The 18,412-nt window shown below is 39.5% G+C and overlaps 2 protein-coding genes across 3 annotated transcripts in view; one reads left to right on the forward strand and one right to left on the reverse strand.

Annotated features, from left to right (window-relative positions):
• Positions 1-15,647, forward strand: part of NT5DC2 (5'-nucleotidase domain containing 2) — a 39,228-nt gene extending 23,581 nt beyond the window's left edge. For both annotated transcript variants that reach the window (XM_089524334.1, XM_089524343.1), the window contains 8 exons: positions 3,080-3,140; positions 3,737-3,839; positions 6,136-6,237; positions 7,380-7,461; positions 9,727-9,813; positions 10,706-10,846; positions 11,094-11,158; positions 11,749-15,647. In XM_089524334.1, the coding sequence (XP_089380460.1) occupies positions 3,080-3,140; positions 3,737-3,839; positions 6,136-6,237; positions 7,380-7,461; positions 9,727-9,813; positions 10,706-10,846; positions 11,094-11,158; positions 11,749-12,010 (903 nt within the window). In that variant the 3' untranslated portion in view covers positions 12,011-15,647. The remainder of the gene's footprint in view (positions 1-3,079; positions 3,141-3,736; positions 3,840-6,135; positions 6,238-7,379; positions 7,462-9,726; positions 9,814-10,705; positions 10,847-11,093; positions 11,159-11,748) is intronic.
• A 1,053-nt stretch (positions 15,648-16,700) lies between these two features.
• Positions 16,701-18,412, reverse strand: part of STAB1 (stabilin 1) — a 146,290-nt gene continuing 144,578 nt past the window's right edge. Inside the window, exon 69 of the mRNA XM_089524356.1 lies at positions 16,701-17,496. Coding sequence (XP_089380482.1) covers positions 17,440-17,496 — 57 coding nt within the window. The 3' untranslated portion in view covers positions 16,701-17,439. The remainder of the gene's footprint in view (positions 17,497-18,412) is intronic.

Raw genomic sequence — 18,412 nt, forward strand, 5'->3', positions numbered from 1 at the left:
CTCTCGATCCCTGTCCGTCGTGGCTAGCGGCTCAGGGGTGTGTGTGTGTAACCACCTTGTTACACCGAATTGTCAATACATCACTCAGGGATGGGCAATTTCCAACCAGCTTAAAATTGGCCATTGTGAAACCGCTGCTCAAAAAGCCCTCCCTTGACTCCCTGATGCATAATAATTACCGGCCTGTTTCGCTGTTGCCATTTCTGGGGAAGGTGATCGAGAGGGCGGTTGCACTCCAGCTTCAATCTATCTTGGATGATACTGATTATCTAGACCCATTTCAAACTGGGTTCCGGGCAGGCTATGGGGTTGAGACTTCCATGGTCGCCTTGGTCGATGATCTTCGTCTGGGCATGGACAGGGGTAGCGTGTCCCTATTAGTGCTCTTGGACATCTCGGCGGCTTTCGATACCATCGACCATGGTATCCTTCTGGATCGCCTGAGAGAGTTAGGAATGGGGGCACTGCGCTCCAGTGGTTCCGTTCCTACCTCTCGAGTAGGTTCCAGATGGTGCAGCTGGGAGACGTGTGCTCCGATAAGAGGGCGCTTACATCTGGTGTCCCTCAAGGAGCCGTTCTGTCTCCCATGCTATTCAACATTTACATGAAACCGCTGGGAGAGATCATCCGGAGACACGGGGCGTGGTGTTATCAGTACGCTGATGACACCCAAATAGTTTTCTCTGTGTCTCCAACTGATGCAGTGACCAGGGATGGCATCTCTCCTCTAGATGCCTGTCTGGAGTCAGTAATGGGCTGGATGAGGGAAAACAGACTCAGACTGAATCCAGAGAAAACAGAAGTACTTGTGATAGGTTCCCCGGGTCCAGGTTTGGAGATTTGTCCACTTGTCGTAGACGGGGTCACGCTTCCCCTGAAGGACTCTGTTCACAGTCTGGGGGTGCTCCTGGACTCGTCGTTCCACCTTACATCTCAGGTGGATGCGACGGTCAGGAGCGCCTGTTATCAGCTTCGGCTGATACACCAGCTGCGACCCTTCCTGGGCTGGGGGGACCTTGAAACAGTGCTTCATGCTCTGGTAACCTCTCATTTGGATTTCTGTAATGCACTCTATATGGGGCAACCCTTGTAACAAACCCGGAAGCTGCAATTGGTTCAGAATATGGCAGCAAGACTGGTCACTGGATCTTCCAGAGCCAGCCATATAACACCGGTACTTAAAGATCTACACTGGCTGCCTATTCGCTTCCGGGCGCAATACAAGGTGCTGGTTGTTACCTATAAAGCCCTAAATGGCTTGGGCCCAGGTTACTTAGAGGACCGCCTCTCTCCATATAATCCGCCCCGCACTCGCAGATCGGGTGAAAGACATCTTCTAAGAGCTCCAGGTGCGAGATGAGCCATCACTACACAAAAGGCCTTCTCCACCTCGGCCCCTAAGCTCTGGAACTCGCTCCCCGATGAGCTCCGCTCGACCCCCTCCCTAGACCAATTTAAAAGAAGGTTGAAAACACATCTTTTTCAACAGGCATACCCCCAATAGCCCTGTTGTGATTCCTCTCCCCCTCACCATTGTTATAACTGTGGTTATATTGATATTACATCTGGCTAGTTTGGAATTGTTATTGTTATTGTTATAGTCATTTTTATACTGTGTATTTGTGATTTTGTGACTAATGTTTTTATTGAAATTTGTGTGTTGTTGGATTGTAAAATTCACCACTGTAACCCGCCTTGATCTTTGGAAAGGCGAGCTAGAAATAAAGCTATTATTATTATTATTATTATTATTATAGTGTTAATTAAAAAAACCAAACCCTTGAGCAAAGTAAAAGGGAGACTTGGGAAAGCTTAAGCAATTAAATCATCACTCCATACACTTGCAACTGTCATCCTTATAAATGATCACTCTCACTTCAGAGATGTTGATATTACTTTTAAAAAAACACTCTGAATTTCCTCTGCCATAGAGAGCCAAGGTGGCCATTTAGTTTAGGCTGCGTCTTAAGTGTTTGTTTCATTCCACGTTGTTAGTGGGCAGCTGCTGGCACTTAAAATGTTCATGGTGATCTTAAGAGTTTCATGAGAAGGGGAACATGTGTGCGCACTGTACTTGGGAAAGGATTAAAATTAACTCTGGTTACTTGAGGCCAATATTATAATGCTAATATCAGTAGTATGACCACATTTGGAACACAGTGCACAATCCTGATTGCTGCGTTTCAGAATGAATAGTATAGAGATGCAAGAGATCAAAGCTGGAGTAACTCCCATAAGGAAAAGTGTGGCTGTTTAGTTTAGAAAGGCAAGTAAATTCTGGGAGGGGGGAACATGGTAGAGGCTTAAAAAATATGTTTCTCTCACGCATGATTGTCCAGTGAATCTGAACAATGGGAGATTCCAGGTAAAGTATTTATTCACACAGTGCATAATTAGATTTTGGAAATTAGTTCTGCCAGATGTTGTAATGAAAGCCAACCTAGTGAGGAAAAAGGAGATTCATGGAAGATAAAGCTCCAGTTGTTGGAGGTGATATGCTTCTGAATATCAGTCAGTAGAAAATTACAGTGGAATAGGGCTTCATCCTTGTGGACATCCTTGTGGACATGGGCATCTGGCTAGCCAGTCTAGAGAATAGAATGCTGGCCTAGCTGGACCTTTTTCTGGGTTAGCTCCAGCAAGGGATTATCTCATGTTCTTACTTAGTATATTTGTTATATCTCTGTATATCCCCTTCAAAAGCAATGAATAGACATGCAAAGTTCTAGTTTGCTCTTTGACCTTGACTAATGTCACTGTTTATCCTAGTTCTGTTTCTACAACTTTGTGGATGGAAATAAATTTGCTTTTTAGTTAATTTAGCCTACAATTATCTAAATACCCCTGTAGATATAATTGTACAATGTATTTAGTGGGTTTATGGACAAAGAGATCATTTTCTGGTTTACCTTCAGACTACAAATATACTGACCTATGTGTGTGATTTTCATAGGAAACTGCAGGAAAAGATCTAATCACAGATCTCCTATATCATTTGTCAACCTCTGTTTCTTGTTACCCTGTAAAATGTCATATATGAGGCTTAAGACTGATACGTAACTATCCTTTCCTGTTATAGGATGCCATTAAAGACGTCCATGTGAAAGGAATGATGTACAAATGGATTGAAAAGGATATGGGTCAGTTAACCCCTGAAGTCTGCTTCAGAATTTTGAATAGTAGTGCATGCTGTCTGGCATCCTAGGCTCTAAATCAGGAGGAGGGAACTTCTGAAGGGCCAGGTCGCAGCAGTCAGTGGAACCAAAACAATACAGAGCCACTACCACCCCCTCTACACTAAGATCACCTTTCCTGTGCAGCATTTAGATTTGGAGAAAAAAAGCTTCTGGTTGTCTAGGGCAGGAAAGTTTCTTTAAAACCTAATTAGAAGGGGCTGTTTCTGGGGGAAGTGCTCATATTCAGGGAATAGCTGTGAACCTCATCTCCCCCCCCCCCCCGCCCCAAGTTAATTTGCACTTAAATACTGATACATGAAAAAGTCGCATTTCATTGGTTTCATGAGGATATGCTTTTCAAGCCTAATTTATGGAGGGGATGGGGCAAAAAAGTGGGGGGCATGGATTCATTGACATGGCCATGTTTGCTTCCCTCCCAAACTTTAGATTAATAGTTTTATATTGCCAAGATAAAGTTTGCATAGGAGTTTTCTATATTTTCCACTGTATTTCCCCCCCGCTTTCTGTGTTTATACCTTAGCTTCTTCTGTTTCTTGCAGAAAAATATATTCTTCATGGAGATGAAACTTATGCTGTCCTAAATCGCCTGGTTAACCACAACAAAAAACTCTTTCTTATCACAAACAGTCCCTTTACCTTTGTGTGAGTATATTCTCTTTATACATACATTTTGATACATTTATCTTTCAGTGTAGACAAACTTTGTTTCATGCACAAAAGTATTTTAAAATTTTGTGTAAAAAATTACCTCCAGGCTATGTATATAAGGTATATGTGAAGCATAAATGAATTTCATGTTTAGACTTGGGTCCCCTCTCCAAGATATCTTGTTGTGTATATGCAAATATTCCAGAATCTGAAAAAATCCAAAACATTTCTGGTTCCAAGGATTTCAAATATGGAAGACTCAATTTGTAGTGAATTCTGTGTTTAACGTTTCTTAATTGTGAAAAGAGTGGGCTTTTGATGCTATGGAACTGTGAAAGCTGCAGCTATCAGAACTAGATGTTAGTAGCAGATCAATCAATGCAAAAATGCATTTGAAAACTGATAGTAACCTTACATAAGTGCAGAATGCTTCCCTTCCCAAGACACAGCTTTGTTTCTTTTGTTGTTCAAGCTTGGTATGTACAGAAGCAGTGTGCAAGACACTTATTAGGAAATGGGAGGTTTGTGTCCCAAGCATAGTGTCAGTATCAAACTGCTGAGTGCATGTAAGTGCATTGAAGCCTTCAGATTCATAATTTGCTTCTTTTGTAGCCTTTGGTGATGGGAAAAGATATCCATCCCTACCTGCACAGGATCTGAAGACGTTGCTTTGTTGCTATTGATCTAGGTTGGAAGAGTCTCATCTCTCCTTTTGGAGAGTCCTTTATCCTGCAAATTGGCTAAGAGCACCACTTAAGATACTTCAAGAAGTGCCAGCAAAAAAAGTGCTAAAAGCCTGTTCATATGTAATTTGGTGACAAATGCATGTTGACCATCACATGTACATTCAAGGACCAGCAGCCAATGCTGGCTCCCTGGTCTCCCAGGTTGGTGGTAGTGATGATGAGAGTATGTTTTAAGTTGAAAAGACAGACAGGTGCATATCCCTGATGTCACTTTGAGCTTCAGATGTGCTCAGACTCCATTAGAAGACACTCTGTTTTCTAAGTCCTTCTAAAGTCCAGCATAATATAAACAATGAGATCCTATCTTTTTCCTTAGCATGGAGAAGAACACAGGCTTCCCCTTCACCTTGACCACAGCTTTGGAGGCAAGTAAGCAAAGGCTTGCTGTTTTCAGTTGCTTTCCAAACTGATCATGTCATGGAGGTGGCCCGACTCCTCCACCAATTGCCCCATCACTAGTTTTGTTGGAAGCTTTCATTGGCTATTAAAGCTATCCAAACTTAATAGACTCCTGCTCCCTGGTCTGTGTATTTACATAATCCATAGAACTGGAAACATGCACCTGCTCTGTGTTTATGGCCTGACTGGCAAAAAGTGTGATGTTTGAAGCAGCCCTGAAAACAGGTGGTTTGATTTTCTTTTTAGAGTAACTTCACCGGAGGGAAAGGATGGTGGAATTAGTCTGTTGTAATGGAGAGTCCCATGCCAAATTTTATTTGGCACAGACATTTATGGACTCCAACTCACTTCATCAAATGCAAATGTAGATCCCATGCCTCATGGAAGCTTAGGCTAAATACAGCTTGTTAACTGTTGCCACAACATTCTGTTATTTTTGAGACAAGCTTATCTGTACTGAGTGATGTTATGTAACTTAGGTTTGTGCTATCAAGTTTATAGTAACATCTCTTTTATTCAGTAGCCTTGATTGCTTCTATAATTTAAAGCATTGTTTGCCCTGCTGTTTGAGTTGGTGTGGACTAACAACCGTCTTTAACATGATGTAAACATTCAAAGTTGTATGAAATATTTACATAAAATTCCTGTCTTTCATGAGATCCAAAATAAATTTAGATTTCTTGAAGATGTGAGAACTGGCCTCCTGGATTCCTTGGAGCAAATGGAAATGTTACACTAAGCATAAAATCTCTCTTCTTGAGGAGAACATTGTCCTACCTCATACAACTGAATTTTTTCTGAAAGTGACAGGGTCTCCCTTGGATATAATCCTCTTTTTTACCTCCTGTGGTAAATAGTTATTTACCTGACCAAAGGTACTGCATTCCTGTACACTAAGACACTAATCAATAGTAGGAATTTCTAGTGTTTAGTATGTTTCAGGGTTAGTGTTCTGCAGGCATTTCCCATTTGGTTTGTGAGCGTCTCTGATCCTCTTGTGTACTAGCACTTTCAGAAGCTGGTCCTGCTTCCTCAGGTTGATGAGAGGGATAAATGGAAGGAAAGGGACTGTCCTGTTACTCTCCTCAAAGAGAGAAATTTATAGAATATGTAAATGTGCCACTTTCCTCCTATTTTGCCTGCAGTGATAAAGGAATGAAGTACATGGTTGGCAAGAACTGGAGGGACCTTTTTGACATGGTCATTGTTCAAGCAGACAAACCCAACTTCTTCACTGACAGACGCAAGTATGTTTTTTGATGTTATTACAGTAAGAGTCCAGTGGTGGGCTTCTGTTGGTGAAATGGCAGAATCGAACAGAACTAGGAGAGAAGACAATTCCCATTCCCGGGAATAATATATATAGATCAAGGGAAGTAGTAGTTCCATTCTGTTCTGCTATGGTTAGACCTTATCTAGAATACTGTGTTCTGTTCTGGGCACCATGGTTCAAAAGGGATATTAACAAGCTGGAACATGTCCAGAGAAGAGTGACCAAGATAATCAGAGATCTGGAAACCAAGCCTTATGAGAAACATCTTAGGGAGCAGGTTATGTTTAGCTTGGAGAAGAGACTTGACAGGTGATATGGTAGTTATCAAAATATCTTAAGGGATGTCATGTAGACGATGGAGCCATCTTATTTTCTAATACTCCAGATTAAATCTCACCACTGTGATGAAATCTCACCACTGTCGCTATGTGTTAACTGATTTTAATTTGTTATTGTGATCTGTATTTATATATGGTTTTATTGTGGTAATTTTATTCAGGGAGGGAGGGTGAGGGGAGTCGGGGGGTTGCATTGTTTGATTATTTTGTATTATATTAACTTCTGTTGTTACCCGCCTCGATCTCCAAAAGGGAAGAGGCAGGATATAAATAGATGATGATGATGATGATGATGATGATGATGATGATGATGATGATTTACTCCAGAGACTAGAATACAAATCAGTGGATTCAAGTGACATGAAAAGAGGTTCCACTGATTAGGAAGAACTTTTTTTATTGTAGGGGTTGTTCAACAGTGGAACAGACTGGCTCACAAGGTGGTGAACTCTCCATCTTTAGAGGTCTTTAAGGAGAGACTGGATGAGCAGTTTTTAAGAGTGCTGTAATTATTTGTGCATGGCAGGGCATTGGACTAGATGACTGTTATAGTATTATTATTAACCTTTATTTATAAAGCGCTGTAAATTTACACCTAGTAAATTATAGTACCTAACAAATCTAAAATTCTGTGGTAAACAGAGTGCTAACAACAAAATAAGGAAACTTTAGGATAAAAATAACCTGAAGTCATTACTAAAGTTGTTTAGCTGAAACTTACTTAAAGTTTTTTTGTCAAGAGTCACTAAGAACATGCAGGAATGTTTTTGACTTGTAGACCTTTCAGAAAAATGGATGAGGAAGGGTCACTTCATTGGGACAAAATAAACAAACTGGAAAAAGGAAAAATCTACAAACAGGTAAAAGTATTAAAAATACCTTAATTTTATGATTTTCAGCCTGGATGCTTGACTTTACAGGATTTGCTTTGAAGCATGAAAAATAGTCTTGGTTGCTTCTTTTTTAAAAACTTTGTTCGGTGGGCTCTTCATTCTCAATTTATTAAACCACTTCTTTTAAACAACTAGGGTACAAATATGCCCTAAAATAAAGGCTAATATTGAGTAGTCTCTGATGAGAGATGTAATTATTCTTCCTCTTGATGTTCTCCATGAGTTCTCTAGATTTCTTTTTTTTAAATTCTGAGGCAGAGTACTGGTCCAAACCTAGCTCTGAGTCTTGTAAGATCAAAGTATGTTGTTGCCGTTCATTGCTAAGTTAAAGAGCATGATTTTGAGCATAGCAATTTTATGCCAATTATGTACAATCAGCTATTATTCTGTCCATTGAAATAAGTAAAACAAATTAATCATGACTAATCTTTGTCAGATTGTTTTTAGTGGATCTACTGTAAGTATGACTAAATCTGGATTCAACCCACTGGCAGTTGTGTCATCCAAGTATATTACATAGCCAAAATATGAATAAATGCCTCCAGGGTTTGCTTATAGAATGCTGTGGGAATGAGTCTGGGAAAATGAGTTTATAGATTTATAACACATGTTTTAATACGCATGCTACATATTACAGATGATCTAGTTGGGAATTATTTTGACCTGCAGCTCCCTTACTTGTATTGCTTCCAACTGTCTGTATTGCAAAACCTTGACCTGGAAATCAGCAAGCTAAAATTTTCCTAGTTTCAGTATGCGCACTAAATCATTGGCTAGCAGGGTTGTGTGGTTGATTTCAAATTTCCATTGAACCTTGTTCTTCTTATAAGGCATGCCACTGTGGTGAAAGTTTCCTAAAGTTTGAATCTACTTTTAAACGGGAAAAGGTAGTAATGTTATATTAGAAGTGAGAAACTGGATGGGTCTTGGGGCTAATTCTCTGTCCCAGGCGTCTTCACAAACTGGAAATGGCCAGGAGGTCCCTGCAACCCATTTAAAAGAATTCCCAGTCCTGGAGGCTTCTAAGGCTGCATCTTCACTGTAGAAATAATGCAGTTTGACACCATTTTAACTGCCATTTTGCAGTGCTATGGCATTTTGGGAATGGTAATTTGTTGTGGCACCAGAGCTCTCCTGACACAAAACCACAGTTCCCAGAATTCCATAGCACTGAGCCATGGCAGTTCAGGTGGTGTCAAAATAGGTTATTTCTGCAGTGTGGTTGCAACCAATGAGAGGAAATTCAGTTTCTCTCTCTTTTTTGGCTAGAAGAAGGCTGGTTGAAGGATTTTACAGGGGACAAGGTTGGCAAAAACAGCCATATTTTGCCCTTCACATCTACCTTACATCTTAGCCACCTTGGGTTCTGTGCCAAGAGAAAGGCAGGTTATAAATTATATAAATAAAATTAAATGAATAAGTATTTGAGTGTTTTGATCTTGGATTTATGACAGTAACCATAGAAGTCTAGTTCTTGCTGAGGTTTGTTAGGCAGCTCAGTCTCTCTCTCTCACACACACTTCCTGCTCTTCAGCTCCACTGTGAAAATTAGAGCTTACTTGTTTCCTAAACCATTACTGGACAAAAAGCAGAGGTCAACCAGCCCTCTCTACTATGTGGTGGAAATATCCAAGGGGTGGCTTGTAGTGTAATGAAAACTTTGACCCAAGGTAAGGGGTTCCAGGAATAGTCCCCAAGAAATATCTGTGCCTTCTTTAGTATTCTGGAAGTACTGTGTTAGGTTTGGACTTAAAATATCCAGGTTTATATTGCAAGTTCAGTGCAATTTAAATGCAGGGCAAATCTGTCATTGCAGATTTACAACTGTAGTGTGAGGAAGCAGTAGTCTGTCTTGCAAGGTTATTGTCAGAGTGAAGAAGATAAGCAGGCTGCTCTGTAAATCTACCCATTTATGACCAAGGCAAAAGATAATATATGAATTTGTATAACTAATGGGATTACAAATTTGGCTTTGAAAAGTTCAGTTTTTTCTAATATGACAAAGTTCCCGTGAGAACCTTAAGCCTCTAGCCATGGATTTAAAAAAAAAAATAAGTAGCTTACTATGAACAAATATTTTCCTTTTGTGTCTTTGGCTCACTAGAAAAATCAAAGTACTGAGAGACTTATTTTTTTGACCTTTTTAAGGAAGGCGTGTGGTGTTTTTTCTTGCAAAAAGAAATTGGATATTTAGATTATTCTCATGTTCTTTTGTTTTTTCCTACATTTTAGGGCAATCTGTTTGACTTCTTGAGGCTAACAGGTTGGCGTGGGTCCAAGGTCCTTTATTTTGGTGACCATTTGTACAGTGACCTTGCAGTAAGTACTGCATGGAATTTTGTGCTGCTCTTTATGTCTTTGCTTCTTAGTGTTCCCTGCCTGCTACCAGAATCCAAGGAGGGCTTCCTTTTTTTCTTGATCAGCTGAATTATTTCTGAGGACTAATAAACTTATTTTACTTTTTAAAATAAAAAAGGCACAGGATAAACAAAAGTAAAGTGAAAAGAAGAGAGGGCAAACAAGTATCTCACGATTGCCAGTTTATATATAGTATATTCTCTTATGCCTGACAGAAGGAGATTGTATTCTTAGCCTGAATAGTGACAGCATAATGCCAGATTCAGAGCCAAAATGTCCTATATAATTATTGTTCTAATTCAGACTTGTAACTCAATAAAAGAATTACCATAGTTACTGTGCTTCAAAATCCCTCTCATACTTTAGCAAGTTTATAAAATCATTTCCCTACCTGTCATGGATTGTAGAAATTGCTTCATGTGAACAGGCATGTGATTTTGTAGACTGAATGAGCATGTGTATATATTTTCCTCCTTTTGTGCTGCTGATTGATTCATATCAATATGAAAGTGAAATGGGTTAGTAAATTATGCCCAAGATACTGCAGCAGGAGACAGAACTGCTTCCTCTGTAGATGCCAGCTCCATCAGCTACAAGTAAAGAGCTGGACAAGTCTCCACTCTCCAGCAACATGAGATGGCCATGTTGGGGTAGGATTGAGGAGACCTTTGGTCATTGTATGATTGGAGGAGATTTCAACCTGCACAATTAATATAAATGTGAATTGTGACACTGTGAAATTTGCACCATCAAAATTTGTGAGTAGGATGCCAACCATAACTGGAAGTTTCTTTCTTTGGCTCTACAGTGTTTTGTACCATTAACTAATCTACTGCCTTTCCCACCCTCTTAGGATCTCATGCTCCGTCATGGTTGGAGGACAGGAGCCATTGTTCCAGAATTAGAAACTGAAATCCGGATCATTAACACAGAGCAGTACATGCACTCTTTGACTTGGCAGCAAGCTCTAACAGGACTTCTGGAGAGGATGCAGGTAAAATAGACTGTGTTCATAGGCTAGATTTATCAATGGCCTACATCTAATCTGGCTGTTGTGATTACATTTTCTTTTATTTTAAACTATGGAAATTTTGTTTGTATATTTTTCTCTATGGATAGAACGAGAGATATAAAACTGAAGCTACTATCTATCTAAACATGTATTTATAATTACAATAAACTGACCTTTTGCACAGTTACATTTAAAATTAAATCATTATGACTTTTAATTTTTTTTTTAGATGTATCAAGATGAGGAATCTAAGCAGGTGCTTCTAGAGTGGATGAAAGAGCGACAAGAAATTAGGTAATTTTTTTGGAAAATCTACATTTGTGTCTTAGAAAATAATTGTGTGTCTCTGTGTGTATCTTCAAACTGATTTATGGCAATATAATAGGATTTTCTTAGACAATAAATACTCAGATGGTTTGCCACTGCCTTCCTTTGAAATTCAGCCTACAGCACTTGGCATTCCTTGGCAGTACCCCATCCAAGTACTATCCAGGCCTGACTGCTTAGCTTCCAAGATCAGACAGGATCTGGTGACTTCAGGATATTTAGGCTGTAACAAGATTTAATTTGGAACTAGTTGTGACTGGCCAAATTTCCTGTTGTAGAAATCATCTCGCCCTCAATATTACATTCTTCCTCTTTAAACTTACCACAGTTTACCTTTCAATAGGGTTGAATAGATGCAGGTAGGAGCTTCAATGCTAAAGGAAGCCAAGCGAACACAATGCCAGGCATTTTCCATCTCCACCATCCCCCATCATTCTACCTCTGCAAAAATTCAGAGGATATTAAAGAACGGTGCCAAGTGTTTCTTTTTAATTGACAAACCTAATACTGGACCAAACGTGAGATTTATGTTCACAATACCAAATTCTTTCCTTCAGGTCACTTTCAAAGAACCTATTTAACCCACAATTTGGAAGCATCTTTCGTACTTTTCACAATCCAACCTACTTTTCTCGAAGACTGATTCGCTTCTCTGACATCTACATGGCATCCATCAGTTGCCTGCTGAATTATGATGTGAATTTTACCTTTTACCCTCGGCGAACTCCTCTACAACATGAAGCACCTCTCTGGATGGATCAGCTCTGTACTGGTTGCATGAAGACACCATTCTTAGAGGAAATGGTGCACATCCGTTAAAAGGCATCAGAAAGTGTATGTTAAAAAAATAACTGTTGTGTGTGATGGGCACAGCTGCTCAATCATGGACTGCAACTTGGTTACTATGTGACCATTGCTGTACTTTGCCTCCCAGTAGTTCCTGTAGAACAGAAGCAAGGTGAATTAATTCAAAGGTTATATGAATTATGTCTTTGAAATACTACACGGCAAGAAATAAGGCTGGATTAAGGGTTCTTTTATTAGATAAGAGTATTATGTTTTCTGTCTCTAAATAAACTTTTAAGTGCAGATTCCACCTAAAATTCTCCCCTTAAAAATTGGCTATAGGTTCTTTGAAAATGAGTAGTAATTTCAGAAACTGCATATGATACATAAGCCTGTTGGGCAATATCTGTATTTAAATTGAGATGTACTGTAGCTGTAATAGTAATAGCAAATATAATATAAATTGTTCACCCTTTTGTAGGAATAACTCCAAAAATAAGACCTTGGCCATCTTGTTTAGCAACCAGATCAGTTTCACTATACAAACTACATAATGCACTAGAATTGTTGCAAACGTCACTGCAGCTTTGTAAGTTTCAGTCAACTCACAATTAACTTGATAAACATTAGATGAATTTGAAAGTGCTGACTTGCCCATTTTTAAAGAATTGAGCATGGTACAATAAAGTATATAGGATTAAGACACTTTGTTGTTGTTGTGTGCCTTCAAGTTGTTTCCAATTTATGGCAAACCAAGGCACTGAGTTGATCTTATTCTCAGCTTGATTGGCCTTTATCTATCATGCTGACTGTCTCACATGACTGATTTATAGCTGCTACTGAAAATTTAATGATACTCACCACTAAGCAGCATGCATTTCTGCTGGGCTGTGGACTGTAAACTACATGTGCTACAGGGTTACACTTGATGTTTCAGCAAACTGTATGAATTGACCAGAGGAAAACAATGTGTTTGTGATAACATCAGCTAATGTGGTGTTAGCTTTGTAATGATATCACTTGACTGTGCACTTAGCAAGTAATCTGCAAGTAATGTGTGTGTCACCATTATATGCTTTGATGAAAAGCACATTTTAAAAAAAATGGGATGGTATAAGAGGCTTCAGCTGAAAAAACATTTTTAACCTGTTCATTTCCATATTTATATTGTATTATTCTAAGCATCCAAGAACAAATAGACAAATGTTCATTCTTTATTATGTTAGTTCTTGGCATAATAATGAAAGACACAATCTGGCCTTCCTCCCTGTGTAGGTGTGTATGTAAAGAAATTGTCATAGGTTTGGTTTAGCCCTTGTTCATCCTTTCTGTACTTGTATCTGTGGTCACAATGTGTTTTACTTCTGCAGATACAAACCTGATGCAATTTACTGTCACAGTCTCATTATGTGGTGCTCTAGTGTTTGAGTTGACTTATTGTTGTCTTTTAAGCTCATTTATGATGTTACTTTTTTAAATCTATGAAAAGCTTACATTTTGGGCCCAACCAAATTTTGGCATTGTCCTCCTTTTGCCACCCAATCCCAATTTTAAACCAACAGTACCCAGTTTGAAAGGCCCTTTTCACTCTATATGATTCTAGCATGTGATTCAACCTTAATTCATAGAATCATAAAATCGTAGAGTTGGAAGAGACCACAAGGGCCATCCAGTCCAATCCCCTGCCATGCAGGAAATCACAATCAAAGCATCCCCGACAGATGGCCATCGAGCCTCTGTTTGAAGACCTCTAAGGAAGGAGACTCCACTACACTCCGAGGGAGTTGTCTGCCAACCATACAATTCCATACATCCATGGCAGTTAAAGTGGTATCAAATTACTATAATTGTGTAGAGTAAAATGGGCTTCCAGATAGCATGCGCAAATTAAAATTTGTTCATTCACATATTCATTGTGGAATTCCTTTTCACTGGAGACTTGTCAATTCTCATTGGGGCTGGATTTAGGGAGCTTAAGCTAGGGAGAGGGATTTCCTATTTCAAACTGACTGAACTGTGCAATGCTGCTTTAGCCAGCTATACTCATCAATATTGCTTTAAACTTAATCATGAACAAATAAAGCTGCCCAAACTGATTCCAGAACCATTAAAGAAATCATGATGGTAGGCAATATGGTACAATAGGCCTTACAGCTGAACAGTGCATTGAGTAGGGTAAATAAATTGACCAAATCTTGAAATCCTAATATACCAAAGAAGCCATACTGCCAGCTTATAGTACTTACTATGGTCACAATTTGTGATTTCTGACCGGATCATATTTAGGTTTTTTTTCTGTACAGTTTGTTCCATGATGATAGGAGTGGGAAACCAGCCTTTGTGTACTGTATGTTTTGTTATATTCGTTTAAGAGATATTAGAGTTCTGTCTGCAGTTCTAAAACATGGAATTCTGTTTAAAAATGCATTTTGGTAGAGGTGTCCCATTGAAGCAATGCTGTGTTTCAGAAGCAGCAAACACCAATTAGATTCATTGCCCCCAACAAGTAGGAACTTTTACACAAATGACTTTCCTGCTTAGAACTTATATCACTGCAGGAAAACATGTTTTGAGGAGCATGTCCTCCCTGGAATTATCTATGCAGGCGCACACACTGTGAACAGTTTCTTGTGTTTCCAGTTTACACGAGATGCTGCACTGCTATACCAACTCCTAAAACCAAACCTCTTCCTAAGTGGATCAAGGCCACTTACAAAGGTGTGCAGCCAAAACCATGGGAATAGAAAGGAGGCAAGTGTGGGAGACTATGGTTTGAATCTCCAGTTGGCCATGGAAATCCACTGGGTGACCTTGGACAAGTCACACTCTCTCAGCCTCATAGAAGGACAAGGGTAAACAACCTCTGAACAAATTTGTGCCAAGAAAACTTGGTGTTAGGGTCTTTGTGAGTCAGAAATGATTTGAAGGCACCGAACAGCAACAAATCAGGCTTCAAGTGAGAAAGACTTTAAAGTGCATGTCCTTTGTTGATGAGACCACTGAGGTATCCAGTATGCAACCATCCAGTCCTTTTGTGCAAAATAAAAAAGTCCCAAATCTTCAAACCTACATTCGCTGAACCCTTGTAACAAAGAACTGGTGAATAGCAAAGTAAGGCCCAGGACAGACGGCACAGAAGCACGCTCCCAAGCCCCAGTTCATATGGATGGTGCCATTTTGAAGGCACACCGTCCATACACCATGCGCAATGATGGCGTCGTGCATGTGCTGCTTCGACATAGACCAGTGCATGCGTGACGTTACCGCACCACTGCAGGGCACTTGGGGCACCCTTTCAGCGTTGCAGGAAGAAGCTCCAAAATGGAACTCCTTTTGTGCGCACGCATCACTGGTGTGGCCTCTACATGGCCACGCCAGCAATACAAATGAGAAAAGGGCTGGGTGGCCCCTTTCTCCTCTTTGCCACACCTGTCAGGGTGTCTGGGGGCATGAAGCCCCATGGACACCTCTTTCCAGGCCATGGAGAAGCAGCATTTTGCTGCTTCTCCGTGGCCTGGGAAAGCACCAGGTTGAGGCCTCTGGTCTGTCGGTGAGGCTGCCCTGCCCCCAACCCGGCGCAGAAAAGGGCGCCTGCAAACCGCCCCTTTTCCGCGGTCTGTTCCGCGCCTTAGTTTACCATTTCCCAAGTCTATAGATTTTTACCTGCAAGCATCTGAAGGCATTTTTCTCCCCCAGCTAGAGCTCTGCATAGGAAAAATGTTTAAAAACGGGATGATGGATTTCCTAAGTGGAATCTGTGGATAAGGAAAGTGTTAAGTATTCTTTTTTTCATAAGTTCCGTACACCTGATATGTTAGAAAGTCTGTGTTTGCCCATAATCTCTGCTTTGAGCAAAAGTAGATACATCACTATTTACATTAAATAGGTTTTTATTTATTAAAATGATTATTCTAGAAAGTCTAAGTGCACTAAGCATGAATGAAACTTAATCTCATCTCATCTATCTCTAAAACTACCTATTTTAAATGTGCCAAGTATATGCTGTGCAGAATTAATAGAGTAAGATAGCAGGACAATATTAAAACCTGTCTCTTAAAACTATTTTTGGCATAGCTTTCCAACATCAACTGAATTGTTACATCATTCTTTTAAAAAAACAACTGGGCTCAAACAGCCACTTTTGCTATCATAGTTTGGCTTGTCATTTATAGGGTAGCTGACACTAACACATGAATATATTGTTTATGTTTTCAATTTGAAATGGCTGAGCTACCAGTTTAAATACTCCGCTAGTACAAGAGTTCTCCTAGTACTACCATCTTTGAACTTCAGGCTAAGGCAAGATCTCAAAGAACTGGGATAATAAGCTGATAAATTTTCAGAACTGACTAGAGTAGTTAGTTCTGATTCAAGTATTTTGTGTGTATCCACAACAGTATGTGTGCAGCCATTCTTGTTTTGTTTTCTTGGATACGATAGAGTATTAATTAAACATATTCTACAGGATTTGTGTTCAGTGTCATTGAAAATTGAGAATGTTTCTGTTGGTTACTATGTTGAATGACATTTACTATTTTTACAAAAATAAAGTGTTTCACTGTGGAATAATACTCCTTCTTTACATGATTAACATGGAGTGATTCCTTATGTGGAGTATGGAGAAGTGGAGCATAAATCATACGGCCAGTATTTAATCATAAGATATAGCACATATTTTAAATGTCCTTACCATGACCAGTTGAGAATTAAATATACTGATCTGTAGACTGAAACTAATCAGAAGTTTAATTCAGGCTGGCAAGACTTGCTTGCCTTTTCTGTTTTACAAACATTTGAAATTCTCAAAACAGTACATATAATCAGTAAGATTACAAACCAGGCTCCGCCTATACTTTCAGGTAGCATAATCATTTCAGTTATTTAAAGTAACATTAAAAAGTATCAACAGAAGGCTCAGTAGTGCAGTTTCAGAGTAAAATTATAGAACTTTCTACTTCTGAACTTAAGGTTTTATTGGCCCACTGAAGATCCCCACATTATCCACTGTCCAAAACACATTCATGAGTCTTGATGTTCCCTAAGTATAAACTTGTAGTTTTGTAGGCACGATCCAAAGGAGCATGTGTATACAACATGACTTTTCATCAGGCCTTTCCCCTTTCTATTGAAGCTTCATCTGAAAAGTCATTTCTTTGGCTTCCAAAACACACATGAGAGGGTGCATTCAGAGTAGAAAAATGCAAATGTCCCCTGACAAGTGCAGGAGGCTCTTGGGATCCTGATTCCCCATTTGTGAATTTAAAAGGAAGACTGGGACTGAGGTATCTGTAACCTTTTTTTCAATTAATCCAAAAACCACATCTCAATTTCTCTCCACTGCATGGAAAAACAAGACAATTTAGCAGTCTATAAGAACCAATGATTACGCTTGGTTCCTTCTGCACAGCCAAGCTTCTAGAACAGTGTTTCCTGCTTTTATAGTGCAGCCCAGAACAGGATCCTTAGTAATGGCCAAGAATTCCATGAGTATCTGAAAGGTCTTCTGCTTGAAGCGAATCCTGAAACCAAAGCAGAAATATATCTTAGTCCTATTAATCCACCAAGTCTCTAAATAAGCTGGAGTCCTACATCATTGTAGTATGGGAAAGCCAGTAATTTTGTTATTAACTATCATCAAGTCAACTTCTATTTATGGCAACCCTGTGAGAGACCTCCAAGTCACCCTAGAGACCTCCAAGTCATCCTGTCATCAACAACCCTGCTCAGGTCTGGCAGACAGGGCCATGGCTTCCTTCATTGAATCTATTCAGTCTATTCATTGAGTAATGCAGTCTTCCTCTTTTACTATTGCCTTCTAACTTCTAGTATTACTGTCTTTTCTACTGAATCCTGCCTTCTTATGATATGGCCAAAGTACAACAGCCTCAGTTTAGTCGTCTTCTAGGGAATGTTCAGGCCTGATTTCTTCTAGGACCCATTTATGTGTCTTTTTTGGCAATCTGAGGTATCTGCAGAACTCTTCTCCAGTACCACATTTCAAATGAATTTATTTTCTTCCTATCTTCTTTCTTCACTGTCTCTTTCACAGCCATACTAAGAAATGGGAAATATGATGGCATGGATCATCCTAAATTTAGTATTCAATGATAAACCTTGACATTTCAAGATCTTGTCTAGTTCTTTCATTGTTGCCCTTCCAACTACTTCCAACTACTAATCTGATTCCTAAACTGCAGTCTCCATTCTGATTAATGGCAGAGCTAAGGTATGAAAAATCTTGAACTTACATGAGCCAGTAATATGGTATACTAATTGTTTGTAGTTTGCACATTAGCAGAGATGCCACAGGGACAATACAGTGCCTAAGTGCATGCACATCAACCAGTTTATCAGTAGTTTTGTTTCCATATAGACCCCACATGTACAAAATGACTGATATTTTGGGGAACCTCTGCTTTCCTAAATTTTAATAGA

Source organism: Sceloporus occidentalis, unplaced genomic scaffold (genome assembly GCF_023333645.1).
Source record: "Sceloporus occidentalis isolate IW3139 unplaced genomic scaffold, rSceOcc1.0.p SCAF_1, whole genome shotgun sequence".
Taxonomy (NCBI): domain Eukaryota; kingdom Metazoa; phylum Chordata; class Lepidosauria; order Squamata; family Phrynosomatidae; genus Sceloporus; species Sceloporus occidentalis.